At 40.4% G+C, this 24,054-nt stretch overlaps 2 protein-coding genes and 1 long non-coding RNA gene across 4 annotated transcripts in view; 1 reads left to right on the forward strand and 2 right to left on the reverse strand.

Annotated features, from left to right (window-relative positions):
- LOC308335551 overlaps positions 1-24,054 on the forward strand; it is a 522,414-nt gene that overhangs the window by 231,846 nt on the left and 266,514 nt on the right. The window lies entirely within an intron of this gene.
- On the reverse strand, positions 2,860-6,043 carry LOC308335836 (ZP domain-containing protein-like; the record flags this gene model as incomplete). The annotated part of the gene is made up of 5 exons (XM_080793054.1): positions 2,860-2,999; positions 3,531-3,711; positions 4,171-4,270; positions 4,789-5,183; positions 5,897-6,043. The coding sequence occupies 5 exons, from the start codon at positions 6,041-6,043 to the stop codon at positions 2,860-2,862; spliced, it is 963 nt and encodes a 320-aa protein (XP_080649180.1).
- LOC308335056 (palmitoyltransferase ZDHHC3-A) overlaps positions 20,579-24,054 on the reverse strand; it is an 8,558-nt gene continuing 5,082 nt past the window's right edge. The window contains exons 7-10 of one of the 2 annotated variants that reach the window (XR_013965965.1): positions 23,406-23,478; positions 21,941-22,115; positions 21,360-21,557; positions 20,579-20,711 (exon numbers count right to left, since the gene is read on the reverse strand). Coding sequence is in view for 1 of the 2 variants with exons in the window: in XM_080792008.1 (XP_080648134.1) it covers positions 21,466-21,557; positions 21,941-22,115; positions 23,406-23,478 (340 nt within the window). In the remaining variant the exon portion in view is untranslated. Of the gene's footprint in view, positions 21,558-21,940; positions 22,116-23,405; positions 23,479-24,054 lie in introns of both variants that reach the window. The other variant, XM_080792008.1, reaches the window with a different exon arrangement.

Consider the following 24,054-nt stretch of genomic DNA (forward strand, 5'->3'; position numbering starts at 1 on the left):
ACATTATATACTGTACATAATCTGTTTAGATACAAAATAAGAAATTAGAGACGTAGGCTACAATAAAGAAAAACCACACACACACACACACACACACACACACACACACACACACACACACACACACACACACACACACACACACACACACACACACAAACCCAAACAAACATGTTTAAATTACTCCTAAACATTTTGCCAAACATATGGCTGACAGGAAATGGGGAGAGAGATGGGGGAGTGACATGCAGTAAAGGTCGTCGGGATATTACTTTTGATATTAAAGTATTACTGTTTATATTACTTTTGTATTAATCTTTAGGGCCATGTCATTTGTAAACCACACCTTAGAAAGAGCGTGTGTCTATTTCAAACACAGTGTTTTTTACCTGGGGGTCATATTTTGCCTGTCATAATTTCACCCCCCTCCCTATCCAAGTATTGGACTGTTTTAGGATGTTGATATTTACTTTGTATTAATCCTTAAGCCCTGACCACACCAAAGGGTCACCATGCATCTCCTTGGGTCTAAACGGTTGCAAGGAGTTAACGCTAAAACCGTCTTGACCCTTTGGTGCGGTTTGGGCCATTGAATTCCATGTGTTGAATCACTAGGGTCAACGTGCAACATAAGTCATATATCACACCGCAGGGACAACACTAAAATCGTCTTGACCCTTTGGTGTGGTTAGGGCTTTAGGGCCCCAAATCACACCTTAGAAAGCATGAGTGTCTATTTCAAATATTTCAAGTGTTTTTTTACTTGGGGGTCAAGTATTGGACAGTATTAGGATGTTGATATTCATTTTGTATTCATCCTTAGGGCTCCACATCACACCTTCGAAAGAACATAACAAGTGTCTAGGTGAAAGGATGGAATGGCCTAGCTGCCATGAGTCCAGAGTCCAGACCTCAACCCAATTTTATACTACACTACAAAGTTTTTGGAGATATTCATAAAAATATATTAGATTAAACCTGGATTAAATATGAATATCCTTATTACCACAATCACTGTGTGGCAATTGTTTAGTGTAATTCTGGCTACAGTACTCAATCTGCCAACCTTGGTAGAGCAACGGATTGACCTCATGCTTCCTTCGTCCTTACTGTAGTCCCAACCTCCTTGTTTGTTTCATCCATCCATCCATCTTCAACCGCATATCCGTAGTCGGGTCGCATGGGCAACAACTCCACCAGAGAGCTCCACACTTCTCTCTCCAGGGCAACATTATAGTGACTTCCTCCTGGGGGACCCCGAGACGTTCCAAGGCCAGTGAGTCGATGTGTTTCCTCCAACTGCGCGTTGGTCTGCCCTGGAGTCTCCTCCCAGTGGGACGTGCCTCGAGGACCTCCCTAGGGAAACGCCCGAGAGGCATCCTAACCAGATGCCCGAACCACCTAAGCTAGCTCCTTTCCAGGCGAAGAAGCAGCGACTCTACTCAGAGTCTCCGTTTGTTTGTATTTGTTTATTGTCAACATGTATTTAGTGTGGAATATGTTTATGATCAAGTCTATTGTTATATTCACTGAATATTGAAGTGCATACATACAGTGACAGGATCAACATGAATGGTTACAGCTAAATACTGTAATATAGTTATAGTTTAATGCTTCAACTTTAGGGAATTTAAATGTGAAACGCCAGAAATAATTCACACAGAGAGAATCCAAAAACAGTTCATTTTCGTGAAAATGATGAGAATTATGTTGTAGGCCACCTATTTTTTTGTACATCATTATAAATTCCCCTTCCAGAATATGAAAGCATTGCTGATAAGTATCAGAATAATATTCTACATATTAGAAGAAATAAACACCTTATCACCTGTCTTTGTTTTATCATACTTTAAAATCACCTGTGATCAATCCCATCTTGATCAAACTCCCCAACCAATGATTACAATGATCACAAATGTATAGTCCTGTAACGATTCAATCAACTCGCAATGATTCAAATCACAATACTAGGTTCACAGTACCATTTTTCACGACTTTTTTTTAATGACTGATAAATATTTGTCTTTTTCTCTCTCACATAAGTCTCTCTCTTTTTATTTTCTTCTCTTCTCCTCTTTTCAATACATTAGCAAACTAGATAAAGTGCCCCTCGGGGCACATGGTCTCCACCAGGGTCAGGTTGTGGCCTCCTGGTGGCGCTATAATAGGCCAATGTGAACAGGCCAGGGTGGCATTTCTTCTTACGCCTTGGATGGCAATAGGATGATTTGAGGCATTTTGTTCCAAAAATGTGTTTTGCAAAAGATCCACCTGTTGGTGGCGCTATAACAGGCCAATGTGAAAAACGTGGGATATATTCCTCAGCCTAGTAGGAAAGTCTGTGAAAGATTTCACATAAATTGCACGCTGCGTTCATGATTTGAGTCTTTCTTTTCAAAACGGGCCAATCCTGCAAACTTTGAAAGCCAATGTTAGTCAATTAGGATGGAATATGAAATATCGGACAGATCTGTCTTGAACACATGACTATAGAGATACTGTGAAACGATTTGCGGGATTTTTGGACAGAATCTGGAGGAGTAATACCGGTATAATTTTTTTTACAAAAGTCGGCCTCCTGGTGGCGCTATAACAGGCCGTTCTGGAAAATTTGGGGCATTCGGCCTGGTGGAGACAAAGACAGAAAACTATTCTTTATCAATTATCTTACACAAACCCTGTATTTTCTTCTTTTTTATAAGCATCCTCTGCTGTTTGCATCAAGATTCAAATTGTGATTGAATCGCAATTTAAATTGTCACCAGTTTGAATCGATTTGAATCGATTTACGATATATATCGTTACATGCCTACAAATGTATGCAAATATACATGTCAGACGTGCATACACATTGCTGCCTTAATCTTCAGCAGATGGCAAGAGTTCATATTTCACCCTCGTTGTACTCTTGACTTTGTAAATGGCCACTGCACAGATCATGGCGACAGCTGTGAGAAGACATCCAGCGATGAAGACCAGGTTCAGGTTCAGGCTGGTAGCTGAGGAAAAAACAAACAACAAGACCAGATTCAGTCGCGGACCAATTTGTATGGGTCACGACTAAACCAATTTATTTTTGGTTTCCTATTTTCTATTTTAAAGTTCCCCCCAAAAAAAATTTCACAAGTTAAAATAATTATCGAACGTTTTGGCCCAGTCCTGGCACCTAGGCTCCTAATGCAGCCTGACAGTGATGGCGCATCGCGGGTTCGAGTCCTGTTCCTGAGGAACTTTGCTGTAGGCCTATGGTATGTCACTCCCCGTCTCTGTCCCCTCATTTCCTGTCTTGTCTTCAGTTTCCACTATCAATAAAGGCCAAACATATATTAAAAATAAACTAGACCAGTGGTTCTGAAACGTTTTTATGTCAACGATCCCTAAATAAATATGTATTTGTTTGCCGATACTGTAGGCTAGAGTGAGAGAGCACAGTACTCCAGCTAGAATCACACCTGGGATATTGCACACTATGCAGTCAACTACTAGCACAGATCAATTCATCACAGATTCGAGAAAGGTTTCAGGGTCACCTGTGATCTCAGATGACCTTCTCAGGCGCAGGGGACCCTGGGAAATGTAGTGCCTTGCAGTTTGAACGACAGCCTCTCTCTTCCGCTGATGTCTAGACTGCGTAGAGTTGATGCATCCCTTGGAGCACCTGGTGTTGGGGTTCCCAGCTTCACACAGGATGACAGAACAGCTGATGTACACCTGAAACATCAGAGACAACAAAAATAACTGTTTAAAACCTCAGACTTCTTTGTTGAAATGAAAGTTTCACGATACAATCACTTAGAGTTTAGACCATCATTGATTGATAGTGATACCACAGCACTGTCAGAACCTGTACTGTATGTCTTGTTGGGGTTGGGCATGTATAAAGTCATTTGTATGCCATCGCTCGCTGCATCTAAATTCAAGGTTCAAGGTTGTAATTTATTGTTAAATCTTGTGTACAGGTACGTAAGAGTAAAACTTATTTTTGTTGGGCTTCCTTCAGACAATGCAGATCAATAGATAAGATCACGGCAAAGTGCAAGAAGGAGCAGACAAAGACTAAAAATCACACCCGAGTGAACTGAGTGGTAGTAAAGTTACGTAAACCTTTGGTGAACAGCTTTACAGTAGGTTATGTTCCATATAGCCTATACAACAAATTCTCCTTTTTACCTGATCATGCAATCCTATGAATTTGAAGATCTCCATTGAGAACTGGAAATGTTTCTCATGGCGTGGTGAATGAACTTCAACAGTGCGGTCCACGGCACACCTGGTTGAAACCAAAAACAAAACACCTGCTGATAACTTTTTTAAAGATATATTTTGTGTGGCTTTCGCCTTTATTTTATGGGATGGATATAGAAGGCTGACAGGAAATGGGGAGAGAGAGATGTGGGGGTGACACTTAGTAAAGGCTGTCGGGATCGGGAGTCAATCCCGCTGTAGGCCCTACACTGCCAGACTGGATTACCAGCCAAGGTGCCCAGACGGCTACGCCAGCCGCCCGGGCCACACACATACTCTTATACATCTTAACTTATAGCAGTCTTATCAGCTCAGCTAGGGCCCTGTGTGTTGGTAAAGCAGACGTTAAAATGAAGATGGTCCACACACACGCGCGCACACACACACACACACACACACACACACACACACACACACACACACACACACACACACACACACACACACACACACACACACACACACACACACACACACACACACACACACACACACACACACACACACACACACACACACACACACAGGTGTAACTGCCCTCACCCATGCTCTATGATGGAGTAGGTTGGTCGGTAGCTGGGGTTATCGTACGGTGCAGCACTGCAGGACTCCACAAACAGCTCAGTGTTGTTGAGTGAAGACTCTATCTCCATGTAAATCCTGTCCCCTACATCGTACTCCAGCGGATAGGAGCGGGGGTCGATCATTGAGGTGAAACGCCGGCTCTGGAAGAACTCAAACTGGTAGGTGAACGTACCGAAGCCTTTCTCCTCGACCGTGACGTTGCATCTGTGCGCATTGTAACTCAGGGTCACGTTGCTCCTCTTGGGGTACTGGCAGTAGATATCCACCTCCACCAGGTGCTTGCGGGTGATGACGTCATTGACGTTGTCAACGGAGGTGATTGCATTTTTGAAGATAAGGTTCTCGTCGTCCTCCTGTACGAAGAATATACAAGTTTAGTCTAAACTAGTAGTTATGAAGTTTAGTCTAATAGTAAGGGGTATTATCGTCTTATACATCTGTGAGAGGGAGGATGACTGATTTAAGCAGTCACACCCTGAGTCAAACTAGAACTGGACTCAGAGTTGGGTGTGGCTGCGCACAGGTTGTGCATGGACTTGATCAAGGCACAACAGGTTAAATCAGTCATCTCCACAAACACTGAGGAGAGAGCCTCTGTCCGGACAGTAGAGAGCCATCTGCTCTCCTGTGTTTGTGGAGATGACTGATTTAACCTGTTGTGCCTTGATCAAGTCCATGCACAACAAGTGCGCAGCCACACCCAGCTCTGAGTCCAGTTCTAGTTTGACTCAGGCCAGGTGTGACTGCTTAAATCAGTCATCCTCCCTCTCCCATACCCCCCTCATTAAACTGAGGCTGGGTAAATATAAGTATTCAGTTCAACTATTCAACTAAATACTATAAAGTAATACCAATACGTGTGTGTGTGTGTGTGTGTGTGTGTGTGTGTGTGTGTGTGTGTGTGTGTGTGTGTGTGTGTGTGTGTGTGTGTGTGTGACTGTGCGTGCATGCATGCGTGTCAGACAGGAAACGCAACACAATAGCCCCATTGCAATGCACAAAAAAACTGTAAGGTATATAGGCAGAACAGATGCAACGAACTAGCATCCAGGAATTAGTTATTTACCTCAATCTCAGTACCACAGCCACTGAGGGGCACAACTGCTATGATGTGAGTACCATTCTGTTGTCTTTCCAGACTACAGGCTAGGTCGCTTGGGTCATTCAATCGCAGAAGTCCCCTGAATGAGGATTTGTCGATCTCTACTGTCATGGCGGTGTCATTACAAATCACATTGGCTTTCACTGAAAGGAGAGGTTTCCAGAAGATGATGATGATGTTAGTATAACCCAGTAAATATCAACTCACTACAGGATATTCATTTATTTTAGATTGAACACTGGTTGAATTTACATCAGCTATATTCATCACTTGATTGGTGGTGTTGTGCAATGTTAAGGAAACAACAGTTTGAAATTAATAGACACTGTTTATTATGAAAAAGGAAAAATAAATATTCTAGAAAAGTGAGCACCTCAGAGCACAGAGTGCCGCCTGGCCGGGTTGCCTACCCAGAGCTGCGTTATCTATCTATAAATGTGACCGATTCTGACCGAGGCTAAGTCATTGACATTTATTTTATTCGTCTTTTCATGTCATATGAAAGCAGGGAATCATAGCTTCAAATTGACATATTGGTTGTTCAGTTTGACAAACCAGTTTTGGAGATATGGCTTATAGAGTAAAGTCTTGCAGAAAACAGCGAGTTGAGAAAACAGGCCTGAAAGGTTCACTTCTGTGGACTTTAACATTACACCTTTTTTAAGCATTTATTTACATCATGTCGATTTCAGCTCTGACATTTATTTCAGACATGCTCTAGTATGTGAAGAGTCTGCCTGTGATATTAACTCATTTTTTATTAAAAAAAGAAAAGAAAAAAAGTTTTTCTCCTGTGCCATGACTGTCTCCCATTCACAAGTGGTCACAAATGCACCAAAATGTAGTGTAGCGGTTGATCATTTGCTTTGTGGGACTGTGGGGAAAAAAGGAAAATCATAATCATAATTTCATTACACTTACGAGACTCAGAGAAGTTGCCAATAGTAGGTGTTGTAGTCGGAATAGTAGGTGCTGTTGTTGTCGTCGTGGTGTGCTGGGCGGTTGTATTTGGTTGTGTTGTAGTAGAGTTCGTGGTTGTAGCTGCTGAAGTTGTCATAGTGATGTTTTGGGCGGTTGTATTTGGTTGTGTTGTAGTAGAGTTCGTGGTTGTAGCTGCTGAAGTTGTCATAGTGGTGTTTTGGGCGGTTGTATTTGGTTGTGTTGTAGTAGAGTTCGTGGTTGTAGCTGCTGAAGTTGTCATAGTGATGTTTTGGGCGGTTGTATTTGGTTGTGTTGTAGTAGAGGTCGTGGTTGTAGCTGCTGAAGTTGTCATAGTGGTGTTTTGGGCGGTTGTATTTGGTTGTGTTGTAGTAGAGGTCGTGGTTGTAGCTGCTGAAGTTGTCATAGTGGTGTTTTGGGCGGTTGAAATGATTTCTGTTCTAGTTGGGGTAGTGGTTGTAGCTGCTTTGGTCGTAGCGGTGTGTTGGGCGGTTGTATTTGTTTGTGTTGTAGTAGGGGTCGTGGTTCTAGCTGCTGAAGTTGTCATAGTGGTGTTTTGGGCAGTTGAAATTATTTTTGTTCTAGGTGGGGTAGTGGTTGTAGCTGCTTTGGCTGACTTTTTTTGCAGTCTTTTTTTGGTGTGTTGGGCGGTTGTATTTCTTTGTGTAATAGTTGGAGTTGTGGTCATAGTGGTGTCACTGGTGTTTTGGGCAGTTGAATTATTATTTTTTCTAGTTAGGGTAGTGGTTTTATCTGCTTTGACCGACTTTTTTTGCAGTCTTTTTTTGGTGTGTTGGGCGGTTGTATTTCTTTGTGTAATAGTTGTGGTCATAGTGGTGTCACTGGTGTGTTGGGCGGTTGTATTTCTTTGTGTAATAGTTGTGGTCATAGTGGTGTCACTGGTGTGTTGGGCGGTTGTATTTCTTTGTGTAATAGTTGGAGTTGTGGTTGTAGCTGCTGAAGTTGTCATAGTGGTGTTTTGGGCGGTTGAAATTATTTCTGTTCTAGTTGGGGTAGTGGTTGTAGCTGCTTTGGCCGACTTTTTCTGCAGTCTTTTTTTGGTGTGTTGGGCGGTTGTATTTCTTTGTGTAATAGTTGTGGTCATAGTGGTGTCACTGGTGTGTTGGGAGGTTGTATTTCTTTGTGTAATAGTTGGGGTCGTGGTTGTAGCTGCTGAAGTTGTCATAGTGGTGTTTTGGGCAGTTGAAATTATTTCTGTTCTAGTTGGGGTAGTGGTTGTAGCTGCTTTGGTCGTAGCGGTGTGTTGGGCGGTTGTATTTGTTTGTGTTGTAGTAGGGGTCGTGGTTGTAGCTGCTGAAGTTGCCATAGTGGTGTTTTGGGCGGTTGTAATTATTTTTGTTCTAATTGGGGTAGTGGTTGTAGCTGCTTTGGCCGACTTTTTTTGCAGTCTTTTTTTGGTGTGTTGGGCGGTTGTATTTCTTTGTGTAATTGTTGGAGTTGTGGTTGTAGCTGCTGAAGTTGTCATTGTGGTGTTATGGGCGGTTGAAACTATTTCTGTTCTAGTTGGGGTAGTGGTTGTAGCTGCTGAAGTTGTCATAGTGGTGTTTTGGGCGGTTGAAACTATTTCTGTTCTAGTTGGGGTAGTGGTTGTAGCTGCTGAAGTTGTCATAGTGGTGTTTTGGGCGGTTGAAACTATTTCTGTTCTAGTTGGGGTAGTGGTTGTAGCTGCTGAAGTTGTCATAGTGGTGTTTTGGGCGGTTGTACTTGTTGTAGTAGGGGTCGTGGTTGTATTCGCTGCAGGTGGACATAACAAAAATGACACATTTAACCCCTCAAACCACATCCATCACTGATGGAATTTTGTGAATTAGGTGTAGTCACCTACCATTTGAGACACTGACGATGACACAACGAAGCGCCGACTGATATATGGCCTTTTTTGTCGCACTGTGAAAACAAACATGTTTGTTTTACATTAATGGTTTTTATGCGATGTCTGTAAGCTAAAATAAGAACTTGAACAGACAGACAGACAGACAGATCATTTTAATGGATGCTGACCCGTTGGCCTGAGCAACAAAGCAGACAGGGTGATGCTCTCCATCCTCTGACTGTGATGGCGTCCATCTCAGGATGAACTGTCCCTGTGCTGATCCAGCCTGCAGGTTCATGTTGTGAGGACCACTGAACAACAGCTCAGATACCCTACAACACCACCAAATATATGAGAACATGGTTCAAAAGTCTTAATTGTAGGACCTTCAGAACGGATCACCATACGAAAACAAGACACCTACTATAAATGACTTCATTCGGTACGTCAGATGTGCAGAAAGTAAACTGTAGACATAGTACGCAAAAAGGTAAAACAAATGGCCCTCTGACACATTAAGAATAAATAAACTTCATGAACATTAAAATACACCAAAGGGCAAAACACACACTTTAAATGTCTTTCTTTGGTCCATTGGAAGTTCAGGAATGTAATATTACGGCAGGCTGGTTAGTTGCTGCACAAATTGCTACATCAACCGATCCAGGGTTAGGGTAGCCTCGGCAACCCAGAAGGTTTTATTTCCAGGAAGAAAAGGGTTAGGGTGACAGTTAATGAATTCCCATGTCCTAAGGCAATCTATTCCTGTTGGAGTCAGTTGGACTGCATGCTGTCTAGGCTATAGAGTACAAATAAATCAGAAAGAGGTGGATATGTCCGTCATTTGTCAAACTTGGCACGTTGTCAGTGGAATATTGCTATTTGCTGGCATGCAGGAACACCATGCACCCCCACAGAGACAGATTTTAAAAGTACACATTAACGCTACGTAGTTATCGACACAGAGCTCCAGTTTACTGTTGTCTTTTACTCACGTGTGTGTGGCTTCTGTGTTGATGGTGATTTATTTTACTCACGTGGAGTGTGTTGCCTCTGTGTTGATGGTGATTTCCAGTGTGTGACCAACAGTGGTGTAGAGCTGTTCTCTGTTAGCCGGGGTGGGAGGCAGGAACCTGGGTAGATACTGTCCCTCTGTACAGCTGGGTACTGCTCCATCCACTGAACACAAGGAGGGAATATAACCATTTTTATGGCTTTACGTTTGAATGTTATACTATTGATTTAATTCGACTATCTATTCACTTCATTAGGACATTAATTGTTTGAGGTGCCATGCAGGAACCCCTAAGAAAATAGACCTACAAGGGTAAATGATTTGATGAACTGAGGGTTTTACTGTGTACCCGTGACAACAAACTGTAGATGTAGGAAGCTGGTCCAGCCATGTGTGAAGGTGGTATGGTCAGACATTTTCAACGGGATAACGTAGGGACCCTCATTTCTGGGGTTGGTGGCAGCAAATGACAAAGTGCAATTCTGAAAGGAGACAGAAGGTGCACAGGACAGAAAGAGTAAAAAAAAACAGACTGATCATAGCAGTAATGTTAGTAGAGAAAAAAAAGCTATGTTAATTAAACGTTGTGTTAGCATCAGAATTAAATTAGCATAAAATGTGTGTTAGCATCAGTATGAGCACAAAGCACCAACGAGCTGGCCGGATGTATGGAGAATCGGGATGACTGGAGGCGACGATGGAGGGCTCGTCTGAGGACGACCTAGAGAGGTCAGTATGTTCTTATTTACAAAATATAAGCATTCAACTCACGGTTGATATGATGAGAAAAGAAGGAAGTACAGATGAACTTTGATGGCATTCAACCCGGTCTCCATCTGGGTCAAATGCTAACAGGTTGAAGTTTCTCACACAGTTAGAAGGAACTCTGAGAGACAAAGAGAGGCGGAAAGAAAAATAGAAGGAAAATGAAAGGTAGAATGAGAATGATTATATAATTAGTTCATTTTCCACTTCTTTATTAGTAGAAGCATGTAGTACAACGTATTATTCATACTCATATTTATTGTATGTTAAAGGAAATATTCACTCTAAAACTGAATTTCAATTATGCTTTTCCAGTTTCTTGAATAGTAAACCTATTAGTATTCATTTAAACATATCAAATTGTATCAATAATCTAGAAATCACGTGCTCTAAACAAAGTGACAAAGTCCATAGACTTGGCTGACTGTTTTCGACCATAACAGTGCATGGTTCATACACTCATTATCAAAAAAAAGGTCTACTGCGGAACTCCCCTTTAAGCTCCCGGCAACCATTGTGGATGCCATCTTGAAAATTATGCCTTTCCAGAAGTATTTCTTTCCTCGTTTGCAATGTTTTTTGAAAACGTACGGTATGCCCGTACCTAAAAAACAAAAACTTGTCACCATGCAAGTGCACAATCTTTATGATTTTGGACGAATTCCCTCACAGCTTCATAAGTGCTCTTAACAAAATATTTAAAAAGCCCATAGACTTGGCTTCCATATGACATCATTTTCAAAAGTCATTCTTTGGACGGGCTCACACACATCTCACATTTTTTAGTAGTACCTATATTATAATATGTTAATGTTAGTAATGAGTATAAGAACACAAGGGAAGTGTATTACCGTAGTGAAGGTATAATGGTGGTCTGAGGAGGCCTGTTGGCTTTCCCAGTGTCAGATCTGGTCCTGAGGTTCACAAACATGTCAGCGTGCCAGTTCCCCTGTCTTTGTCTGTTTTTTATCCACTGGTTGTGGTTATCACTGGTTAACCTGTGGGAGGTCAAATTATTAGTGTGGTTGCCCAAACAGACTATTGTTATGGGTTTTGTTTTCCTCTCATCTGATTGGACGACGATTACATGCCCTATCTTTCTAGTTGTAATTATTCCCCGGACCGTTTCCCAGGGCTGTTTGCCCCATAGTTACAGTATATACAAATTACAATTTTACAATTTAGGCATTTAATCCAGAGCGACTTACATTAAGCAAAAACAAAAAGCATGGCAATACATCACATACAGAAAAGGTTATCATGAAACATATGTAAGCTAAGAACGTAACAGTGGAATATCTATATAATGAAAGTATACATATAAACTATACATACTATACAATATAAAGTGCTATGACTACATAAAATGCAATTCTAGTGCTGTCTATGTAACGTGACATGCTATAAGTCTGTATAAAATGCTATCTAAGTCTACATAAAGTGCTATCTAAGGGGCTAGGGCAAGTGCTACGGGCCATGATCTGAAAAGGTGGGTTTTCAGGCCGGAAGAGTGGGAGTGAGGCTGCAGTTCTGAGTGTAATATATAATCTAGAGGTCGGATGAGGAGCGACAGCTCTGCCCCCAGCTATTGATTTCAATGGAAGTTGCTCACACGGGTGTGATTTTTGCAGTTCTGGCAGTTCTGTGCTGTCGCTTTCCACAAAATTCAGCAATATGGTACCGGGTCATGGGAGATGAACTGAAGCTCACAGTCACATCAAAGGACCTCTGACCTGTAGATCCCCCAATTATATGATTGTATGAATTATATGATCCACTTTATCCACTCCTGACGAATGATGTCAGGGGCAAAATTGCATTTCCATTCATTTGTGTGCAGTCTGGACCCTGCTAATGGGCTGCGGGAGTACAGCGTTGACAGACAACCCCTTCAGCCAATCAGCATAACAAAAAAGTGACGTAATCTCCAGACACATTATTTATTAGTGTGGTTGCCCAAAGAGCAAACAGACTATAGTTATTGTCACACTTTTTTCTTCTTCTTCTTCTGGAGTAACCTACCTAAGCTGTGATTGGCCAAGCTTTGTAGTAGCTAATTGGCTGTTGTTGGTTACGTAACCTAATGTAATGTTTTACAATCGTTTATAAAGACCTAAATTCCCTTGCAGGGGCAGAGACCAAACTATTAAAAAGAAAGAAAAGTGAATATATCTGAATATATCTAGCCAATTTACAAAGGTCGTTACGAGCTTGCATATGATTACTATTTTCACTGTTTGGTATTTGAAGTGTGATCATTTTTGTTGTGTCATAGTGCATCTCTCTTCACTTACTCCGTACCAAACCCAGAGTTGATGGGAACCAGTCGAGTCATGATTGCTTCTCGTTGACACCACTCTGTGGTCTTATACACTGTGTACACCTCCAGTTGGGTCTCACTGCCACAACCTCTACCTTGAGCATTGCTAGGAGGATGACTGCAGCGCAATGTGACTGAATCTTTGCATGATGTGTAGCCTGTCTTGTAGCGCAGAACCACCTGTAATTATTATATAATGACATACATGTTATCCATGACTTTGAGCCTCTCTCTGTTGACTTACTTTAGTTACTGATCCTCTTCGTCCCGGTTGAAGAGGATAAGTAAGTTAAGTAAGTCAACAGAGGCAGGATCAGGTCTCTGTTTACAGTAGGTGGATAAGGACACAGAAGCTGTGTGATATTGACAACGATGATGTTTTTTACTGGTTAAATAAAGGTTAAATAAATACATCAAATGATGATGATGAAAAATGATGAAAAATATACAGTTAATTTAAAGAAATACAAATTGTTTCAGTCATTGAGAAGAAGTTAAAAACTGTGAAGAAGAGCAAATTCATTAGATAATAGAACATGTACCACAAATCATAGAAATGGTACAAGAGTGAGAGAATTGCAAATTGTATTGATGTTAATCAATGTAATTGTTGAGGTTATTATAGTTTTCTACTTTTTTGTTTTCTGTTTGACTCATTTTTAAAGCGGGTTTGTTGTTTAGAATAGTCTGTTGTTGTTGTTATTATTGTAATATGGGGCGAGATTCAAAACATACAAGCGCATGATGCATCTCGATTTGAGATCGTAGTTGGGTTATTTTCACTATTAATGATTACCCCACATTAAATCTCTCACAGCTAAATTACTAGAGTCTAAAACAAAGGACATGTTTTCATGATTTTAGTTTTAGTTATTTTTTTTCAACACATGCTGTTTCAGTTACTTTGTTCTGAAAGCAGCACTATGTAACTTTCATCTTCTACTCCAGATCTGAACCCTGTCCTGTGTAGTGCAAACAACTTTACCATTGAGAGCTATGCTTGCTCAGGGGATAAATTTAATATAGACCATCCAGTCAACATCCATGTCAGATCCTGTGTCGAGGTGAGACGTGACCTTTAACCTTTTTTTCTTTCTTTTTGTTTTGCGTAAATTTAACTAACAATGATAATCTTGACCATGTAGCCTACTTACCGTCATAGTTCCATTTGCGTAGGTGTCCTTTGGGTAATAATCCAGGACAGCTCCATACATGTTCTTTAGTCGGGCTTGTATGGCTCCTGCATGCTGGGCTCCACAGAGCAACAGCAACACCACTGCTATTGAAGAGACACCCATGGTTACTTTACAGAGAGAATGCAAGATCCACTGTCAGGTTTTATCTGTCTGTCTGTCTCTCTGTCCCTCCACATCACCTGGTATGTCAAAATGCATGCAGGTAACGCCTCAGAACACTTGTGTTCACTGTATGTACACTGTACACTGGATCAAACCTCTTAAACATGCTGTCTGTCTGTCTGTCTGTCTGTCTGTCTGTCTGTCTGTCATATTCATGGGATATCATGGAATTTCCTGCACCTTGATGTTCTGCAGGACTGAATTTAGTGACCCCATGACCTTTCCTCTATCACCTTTAGGCCAAAATTGCCTTTAAATTTTCTATTTTAAAGGCACTTTTTCCAGATGTGCAGAAACCCTTGAGACATGGCCATTTGGGTTGTCCTTTGGTGTATCCATTACGTCACCAAAGGACGCTACGCCTAGACCAGGAAATGTCTCACGTTCAAATAGGCTTTCATTTTTTAGCTGTAGCGAACGAAAATAAAAACCTGGGTACCGAGGCTAGTCAGATACTAACTCTGAGATATTTTTTATTGAGAACATGCCTTTCAACATCATGCCATGTGACAGTCTCTATGCATCATCATAATCATCATCATCACTTCGTGCATCACAGCTTGGGAATCGTCATTGTTCTGGCACTGGCTGCTGCACTGACACATGCCAGAATAGGTTAAGTGCTTAGCTTTGCAGGAACATCTGCCAGAAGAACAGTCAGATTTACACTTGCATTGAACCATCTCAAGAATGGCCTTTGGGCTGGGAGGACCTCTGTGGACGTTGGTTTCAGCATGCCATAAAGTGTTTGAAGACCTCTTGCTGAAGAACACTTCCATTTATATGGCCTGTGGTGTTGTGCAGATTGAACCACTGTGGCGAGCTCTAGGTAAAGAAAGAGCAAAGGCTTTGCCAGCTTCCATGCATTCAACTGGGGCCAACAACACATTGCTCTGCAGGATTGACAGCTGAATTTCCTGCAAAATGGGTACTTTAAACACTTTGATGGCATGCTGAAACCAACGTCCACAGAGGTCCTCACAGCCCAAAGGCCATTCTTGAGATGGTCCAATGCAAGTGTAAATCTGTTCTTCTGGCAAAGCTAAGGACTATACTGACGTGTGTCAGTGCAGCAGCCTATACTGACATGTGCCAGTGCAGCAGCCAATGCCATCAGAACGATGCACGAAAGTGATGATGATGCATAGAGGCTGTCTATGATTACACGTCATGATGTTTAAGACAGTTACACAAAACATCCAAATAAGTCATTTTGGACCCAGTCATGCATCTAAGGGTTAATGTTGACATTTTTTGTAGCTTTATAACTACCAACATTGGATTCCCTGATGCTGAAAATGTAGGTTTAGCAGCAACGTTCTAGCTTATTTACATTTTACCATTTGGCCATTCTGTAAATTCCAATATGGGAGCCATATACGGACATCTGGGCAAATGCAAACATTGATTTTCTAATTCCTTACATAATACCCTTTCCAAAAATGTAGTTATACTAATCTTTAAAAAATCCGGACAAAACTTTAAATCAAAGAAAAAGGGACCTGACTATAGTTTGAGACACTTGGTGTAACCGATCAGTCGATCACTAGCCTGGATAATAAGCCAGACTCACATCACACTGTCGTGTGCCGAAGACCTGGTAGGACAAGAAAGACAAAGTAGGCAAAGGTGTCTTTCTCAATGTCTAAGTCTATTGTCTATGTAATCAATCTGTCAGTCTGACTGTCAAAATGTGCCTGCTTATGTAGGTAACAGGTACAGTCGCCCATTTTTCATCTCGCCCCAAAAGTGAAGAACGGTCGCCCCAAAGCCTGGCAAAGTCGCCAGAGTATGGGTCCCCAGCATTTAGAAACTGCCGGATGCTAACTTGCATATGGCAATTTTCATAATTAGCATAATAAGCTTTCATTAGCATAATACTATATGGACAATATTTCAGCAACTGCTTGGCCGATGTTGAGGATGCTGAATCCATTTCTGACATTCGCAAATTTCAAAATTTCAAACTATGCAAAAACGTCCTCAGGCGTTATGACAACATTGTGTTCTTTCACCTACAGTAAGCCTATAGCTTAAAGAGGAACTGGTCAAACTTGGGCTGCCAGCAGACATCATACTAAAGCTGATACAGGTATAAAATTATGGAATTCACAAAACCAGGAGTTGAAGAGTTGTACAACAGTGTTTCAGTTTAAGAAAGTGTTTAAAAAGGAAAAAATGATAAAATATGAACGAGAAGGTTAGATAGGTGTTGTTTTGTTCCCTCAGCGTTGTTTTGTTTTGTTTTTGTTTGTTCTCTTGTTGAGCTCTGTTATTTCGTCTTGTTGTTCTCTTTTTAGGGTGAGGGTGAGGGTTAGGGTTAGTTGTTAGTTGTTTTATTTTTTTTATTTTGATAGGGGCAGGTATAAATAAGATTTATCTTCTTCCTGCTCCTTTTCTTTTCAGTTTTGGAATATGTAAAAAAAAAAAGAAAAATATGTAAAATGAATAGGTAAAAACCAAACTGAAATGAAATAAATAATTATGAAATGAAATGAAATGAAATGATAAACGTTCAACAGGAGTGACAGCACCCTCTTGTGGTGGACCTCTAATTTTGCCTCTGTGACTTTATCAATGTAGGCATTTAGCAGGAGCTCTTAATACAGAGCAATTTACGATTTAGCGATTTACAACACAGTATATAAAAGAGCTCCAAAAGTACATATTCAGTCAGACAACTCACCCCGAAAGTGAAGACAACTCACCCCGGAAAGTGAAGACATCTCTCACCCCGAAAGTCCAGACATCTCACCCGTCTTGAATACAGCCCTTTTAAAATTTTAGTATATCATAAATTATCAATGGAAACAGTCATTTCGAAGTAATCGCCAAGACATGCATATCAGGTGTTTTTTTTATTTGTTCTTTGATTATTTATTCTTTTACAAATCGTCGTGGAATGCAGCACAATATACAAGTTGGCTAGTGCACTTGGCTTCCACAAGCCACGGGGTAAATGTTGGTTAACCTACATTTTGACCGGTTGTGTTTAACATTCATTTTAAAACCCTTTCATTTGTACAAACATCTCTTCATGCTGTCAACTTGAGTAAGAAAATAAAAAAACAAATACAACAGGGGTAGGGGCACTCGTTTCATTTCACAGCAGGTGGATATGTGGAGATTCTGATTTGGGGTTAAATTGTGGTTAAAGAAAACCCCTCACATCCGGGTGAATCAAAACAAGCACACACAGCTTAAGTAACGTCAAATACATAATCAGAATGATAATTGATAAACAGGCAAGTCAAAAACCCTGATATTTGTCACACATCAGCACAAACAAAACTATGTTTAAAATGTTTTTCTTCATCCCCCAAAACAAATTTGTGAGCTTTGTCAGCTATAGTTTCACTAGTTTTGGTCCCGGGAAAACATCTAATTTCTCTTGTGGGTCTTCAGCTAAAATGTTTGGGAGCCAAAGCCAATGCTATCTAGAATAGATGATGCATATGACCAACTAGCAACTATATACATATTTGCGTTGGATAACAGCAGTGCCCAAAGATGTAATGCATTGTTACATGCTGCACACCTGTTGCACACATGCACCTCCCCTCTAATTCCACCCTTTCACAAACATGTTCCCATCCAAAATGAGACAAAGTAAGACCAAATTCATTCCTCAACATTACAGATGTTCACCAAGACATTCCAAACATGCTTGTTTTGCTAATACAAAATAAATAAACAACTAAACTGCAGTAATAATGCCCTTGCACATTTATTTTAATATAGGCCTACAAGTACATATACACACAGCTGATACAACCGGGGCCATGAGCTAAAGCTGGTCCCAAAAAAACATTTTAAAAGGTGTAGGTTTAGATCCCTACCAAAATAAAGGCAAAGAAATCCACTGGGCACTGGCAAATTCAGAGCTGATTCTGTTTCTTGGTAAACTGTACAGTAGATCAGTGGCTCACAAGTAGCCTACAGGTAGGGGGACTAGAACTACTAGAGCCTTTGATGCTAGGGGTCCTACACAGCAAAATGTATAGACTGTTCATTTAAAGTCATACTTTGAAACAGTTATTTCTATATTTCAAAGAAATCTGTTAGAAAAAACCCCACCCCAAAACATGAAGGATGGTCTCTAGACTATTTCGGAATGCAGCAACACCATCAGAAACAGGTAGTAGGCCTATTCATTATTAAATATACATTTCCAATACAAAAGCATTTCCTCCGAGTGCATGTGTCATTCATTTTGGAGAAAGTGTTTGTGGGCAGACACTCATGTGAATATAAAAAAAACACATTCATGTAGGCTGTAGGGGATGTTGTACCAGTATACCAGTTAACTTACCAAAATAACTTACAAAGGTTTACACAGTATCATTTTACTCAGATTGTTAAAAAATACCTCCAGATGCATAGTGGACCAGGGGGAGCTCTACTAATGGTTCACCTCATAGTACAGCAGCTCACATTTTTTTAATGTATTTTTCACCCAGTACTGATTGTCAACAGTACCAGGTTCTCCGGTTTTGTATCCTAGAACATATATTGATTCCACTGCAGAGAAACCATAATATGGTGAATATATTATGAACATCCTGGTAGGATGGAAAACCAGCTAAAATGCCAGGAGTCCATGAGGACCCAGGTTAGCAACCACTGCTATACGAAGCCAATAGTTTACAAAACAGACCAACTTTAGGTGATACTCCCAGCACTCATGCTGGACCATTTCAACGTTTCAAATACTATTTGAAGGGAGCTTGAGTTGAAAGTTCAAGTTCCGGTTTTGTTAATGTCAATTCTGTTTCATGACTCAAATAATGTTGAAATGTAATCTTCTATAGCAGTGGTGAAAGGTGCGTGCTTAGCGTAATTAGAACATGTGCCCGTTAGGAGACAGGAAATAATTTACGCTCATGTAGAGTACCCGTACACAAGATGCAACTATTAAAGGAACCTTGAACCTGCTGTAAACAAGCACACGTTTCCCTTTTTGGTTAAAATTGTACAAAATACTAATATTTATTTTCCAGTGTAAATCAAGGACTCTTCACAACATGTCCCTTCTATATTTGAGTTGTCTTCAACTCAGTGTAAACTCTAAAGAAACATAATGGATATCTAGAGGAAGTATATACACCTTTAGGATAAAAAGAAAAGAAAAACAGTACAGAATTAAGTTGTCTTCTTGTATCCTCTCAGGGACTCAGTTTCCCAGACTCATCTTGTGGCATAAATAATGTTTTTTTGTTGAATAGTTATAGTGTTTTTAAGTAACTTCTTTCCATCTCTCCAGCTCTCTAGAAAGCAGAAAATGTGTTTTTAGGTAAGGATGCCGATTTTATCCAATCAGGAGAGAGAGAACTAATAGCAGATAGAACTGGAACACTATAAAATACTAAAATACATAATACAATACAATACAAAATACAAATAGACGGTTAAAATATCAATTATCTTTGTGCAAAACCTTCTACAATTTATTCTTTTCGTCCTGACAAAAAGTATAAGTTGGAAGTAACGGATTGCATAAGTAATGCACTGCAGTATTACTTTATACCAAAGTAGTGCAAGTAACATAACAGTAATTCAACACATTTCTTGCCACATAATGCAATACTGTAACATCATGTATTACTTTTAATTGAAAGTAATAAGTGATATAAAATGTTTTTCAAATAGAAAACACCCTTCTATACATTGAGATTCAGAGACAACTTCATCTGTTGACATTAAAAACAGACAGGTAGAGTTTACTCATCAAATAAATAAGAACAGGAGCATCCCTTCACTGAGGTTTATGGGTGTTTAGTAGTATATTTGTGTGTGTGTGTGTGTGTGTGTGTGTGTGTGTGTGTGTGTGTGTGTGTGTGTGTGTGTGTGTGTGTGTGTGTGTGTGTGTGTGTGTGTGTGTGTGTGTGTGTGCGCGCGCGCGCGCGTGCGTGCGTGCATGTAAGTAAACAGTTTAGTTACCAGCACCAACAAACTGCACTTCATCGTATTTCCAAAAATAAATATATGAACAAAACCAAAAGAAATACAATAGAAATAGATAATGTACATGGAATCAGATTAGTCTCAATAATAATCACAAATATGGGGCGGCGACCCGATTCGCAAGCAGTAGGCTACATATACGACCTGGGTGCAAAACGGCTCAAGGTTTGATTCCCAGCTGGTGGGACGATTTCCTGCATGTCATTTTCCCCTACTCTCTCTCACTACTTTAACTATCAAATAAAGGCTTAAAATGGTACCAAAATAACTTTCAAAAAGTCTGTATTTGTATTTTCCTCTTTCCATGTATATAATGTCAAATAAGAAATATGTGGGTGTGCATTCATAAGTATGAGAACACACACTTATTCATTATGCCATGAAAAGTATTTACTTTTCTTATTGAGACTAAACTGCCCCCCCCCCCACCACCACCACCACCACCACCACCCACAAAAATACAATAAAATAAATAATAAATTCAAAAGGCTACTCACGTGATGTAAACATTTACAAACACATTTAAAGCCACATTCTGGAATTGCTTGTAATTGGGTCTTAAGGAAGAGGTTGGACAACTGAAACTGAAGCAGAAAAAAGCAAAACACTTCATAAATATTATGCATTAAATATATACATACTATGTCATATATAACGTAGGCCTATATGTTTTACCCGGCATATACTGTCTGTAATTAGATCAGGGGCTCAATTGATCAATTTAATAGTACAACAGAAAAACATCTGATAGGGAAGTTCCCGAAGTACCATTCATGGAGCTAACCTTTTGTGTTCTGATTATGGAGTGTGGCTTTAACTCAGTAACCAAAAACAGTAAAAACTTTAAAGTTTCACTTGGTGATTTCTACTGTAATCCCACAGAGATTATAAGTATCTCAAGTAACAATAACAGAACAACAAACTAATGTTGTTTTTTATATTCCATGATGTTGTGGCATATAGATAACCAAGACGCTTTATGTCAGTGGTTCTCAGAGTGGGGTCCAGGGACCACCAGGGTTCCTTGAGGGAGTTCCAAACAGGTCTGTAACTCTGTTATAATAATAATAAAAAATGAACATGACAAAAAAGGAAATTCATCCTAGGCCACGCCCTTCAACTTCCTGGTGATGTTCGAGCACGAGAAGTGCGTTATTGTGACAGTTAGTTTTGTACAATCTCATATTCTGTTTGTTTTCACGTGAACTATTTGGATGTTCTTTTAATCTCACCTGCACAAATAAGTAACTAGCGTCTTTGTGTTTTGTCTCTCTCTCAAACACACACACACACACACACACACACACACACACACACACACACACACACACACACAAGTTAGACATCATAGTCCGGGAGGGCTGAGTAAGTAATCCCGCCCACAGTCGGCGGGCTGGAGTGGAGGGGGAGGAGCCAACAGAACACTGAACCTGAGAGAGAGAGAGAGAGAGACACAGAGAGAGAGACAGACAGACAGAGTAAAAAGCTTAGCCTTTTTCATCAGAAAAATGCACAACCGCTATAGTTCATAGAACTAATCAATTTAATCAAAGGTAAAACAATTTAATTAAATAATCAATTAACAATCAATCCCTAAATAATCAATTAATAATCAATCCCTATTTTTGGCATAAATAAATTGTCTATTTTAGCACTACACCATTGTGCGAGGAAATATAAAATAACACTGTATAACAGTATTTCATCGATTCCCTTATATGCATATCATATCATATCATCAAGAAAATAATCTAAAATTGTGCACGCTTGCACACACACACACACACACACACACACACACACACACACACACCTCGTCCGAACACCTCTCTCAGCAGGGCGATCTTGGGCTTGCGTTTGTGCAGGGGGACGTGGTGGGGGGGCTGCGGGGAGGAAGAGGAGGGTGGAGAGGAAGATCCTCGGTCCTTCATCATCAACCGGTTCTTCATCTGCTCAATGGGAGTCTCATCTGTTATTATAGACACCAGCTAGAGAGAGAGAGAGAGAGAGAGAGAGAGAGAGAGAGAGAGAGAGAGAGAAAAAGAGAGAGAACCAATAACCAATTATAGTCAGTGTGTTGGATTACTTATTAGGGCTGTACTATTGACCAAAGGCTGTACTATTGACCAAAGATGTTTAGAACCAATGCATTAAAACAGTACAGTACAGTAAAAACATTGAGACGCTTTTTCTTTCACAATAATGAACCCAAGAGGCTGTTATGTCACACGATACAAAAACGTGGATGGACGGGACAATACAAAGCAGTCACTCGACCGACAGACGATTTGAGTCTGGACCAGAGGTCATTCCATGGCCCAGGAGCCTTGTGTCTGATTGGCCATGTGTCTGATTGGCTCCTGGGCAGGCTTAGTATTACTGAAGTTAGGGTTAAGCTTAGCTATACTTTACTGAGGTTAAGGTTAAGTATAGTTTTGTTTACAACTGTAAGCCGGGAGATGACAAAGTAGAGCTATAACTATACTTAAACGCCAGCGTTCGTATTGTGGTGAAAGCTTTCGCTGAAATTAGCAGATGGACAAGCTCACAGCACGTTGTGAGCTGGTCGTCTGTCTTGTCTTGTCGTCTGGTTTCCAGGCTAATCCATTTTCAGCTAAATCTATCTTTCACAACAATGAAAGAAAACAGAAAGAGCCCTGAGGGATTCAGGTCACCCATACTGGCTCAAAAATCCCCCCGTGTGAAGTGAGGGACACTCTTGTCATCATACATCATCACATTCCGGCCAATCACAATTGGCGTCCTCACTCGTCTGTCCTCACTTTTTATCCTCAATACGTACATTGCTCAGCCAATCAAATCATAGCTATGGGGTGCTCAGAAAAATCTAATAATAGCTATGGGGTACACACGTACACACAAAGCTGGGCATACGAGGGGCTAGCCCCTTAAAAACAGATTGGATGAGGTACTGGAGCTGAACAAAGTCAAAACAAAAATCAAACAGCAAACAGTCCTAAATGCATTGTACTACAAAAGCCATACTCAACATCAAGGGAATTGTAGTTTTAGACCTAGTAACGGTGAGAAAGGTCCAATTGCTTGACAATCACGCAAAGCATAGCACGAATGGTCAACAGAATAAAGAATAAAGTGAGTCTTTGTCAATGGATAAGGCATGCCAGAATCCTGCCATGTAATTCCCTTGTGACACCTAGTGGTTACTGTGAGGTACTAACTGTCACCAGTGGTTAACATGCAGGTTACTAGCCTATTCATCTGCATGTGTGTACGTGTGCGTGCGCGTGTGTGTGTACCTGGTCGTAGAAAATGACCATGACAAACACTCCAAACAGAACGGACTCCACCAGCAGTATGATGTAGTGAGCACTGAGAGAGGAGAGAGTGAGGTAAATCACTTCTGCGCTGTAACAAATACAATTCAACTTTTTAAAATAATACAACATATCCTAAACACAGATTTCAGCAGTGTTGATTTTGTCGATTAAAACTATGACAAAAGATTTTTGTTTACTAAAACTAAGTCAAAATATACTGACAATTTCATCAAATAGAAACTAGACTAAAATGTTAGAGAGCGACTAGTGGAGAAGAGATTAAAAGAGACTAAAACTAGACTAATACTAAAACATTTCAGATTACTGACATATGACTAAAGTTTAATCAATTTTACTCAACTTTACTACAACTAAAACTACATCAAAATTTGCTGTGAAAATCAACACTGCAGCACTTCTTAACCACTTAAACTATACTTTGTTGATTAGGCAATGGGGACCCCCAGGGCTCTATACTTTGCCTGCTCTTTTCCCCCCGTTCTCCTCTACGTCATATTTCTTTTCCGGAAATATCCGATCTACACGCTCACAACGCATCTCATTGTGAGTGACTTGTTGTGAGTGTTCAGATCTGCTATTTTCATCCAAGAATATAGGGTCACTCGGG

Source organism: Protomyctophum bolini, assembly GCF_963924005.1.
Source record: "Protomyctophum bolini genome assembly, chromosome: 20".
Lineage (NCBI taxonomy): Eukaryota > Metazoa > Chordata > Actinopteri > Myctophiformes > Myctophidae > Protomyctophum > Protomyctophum bolini.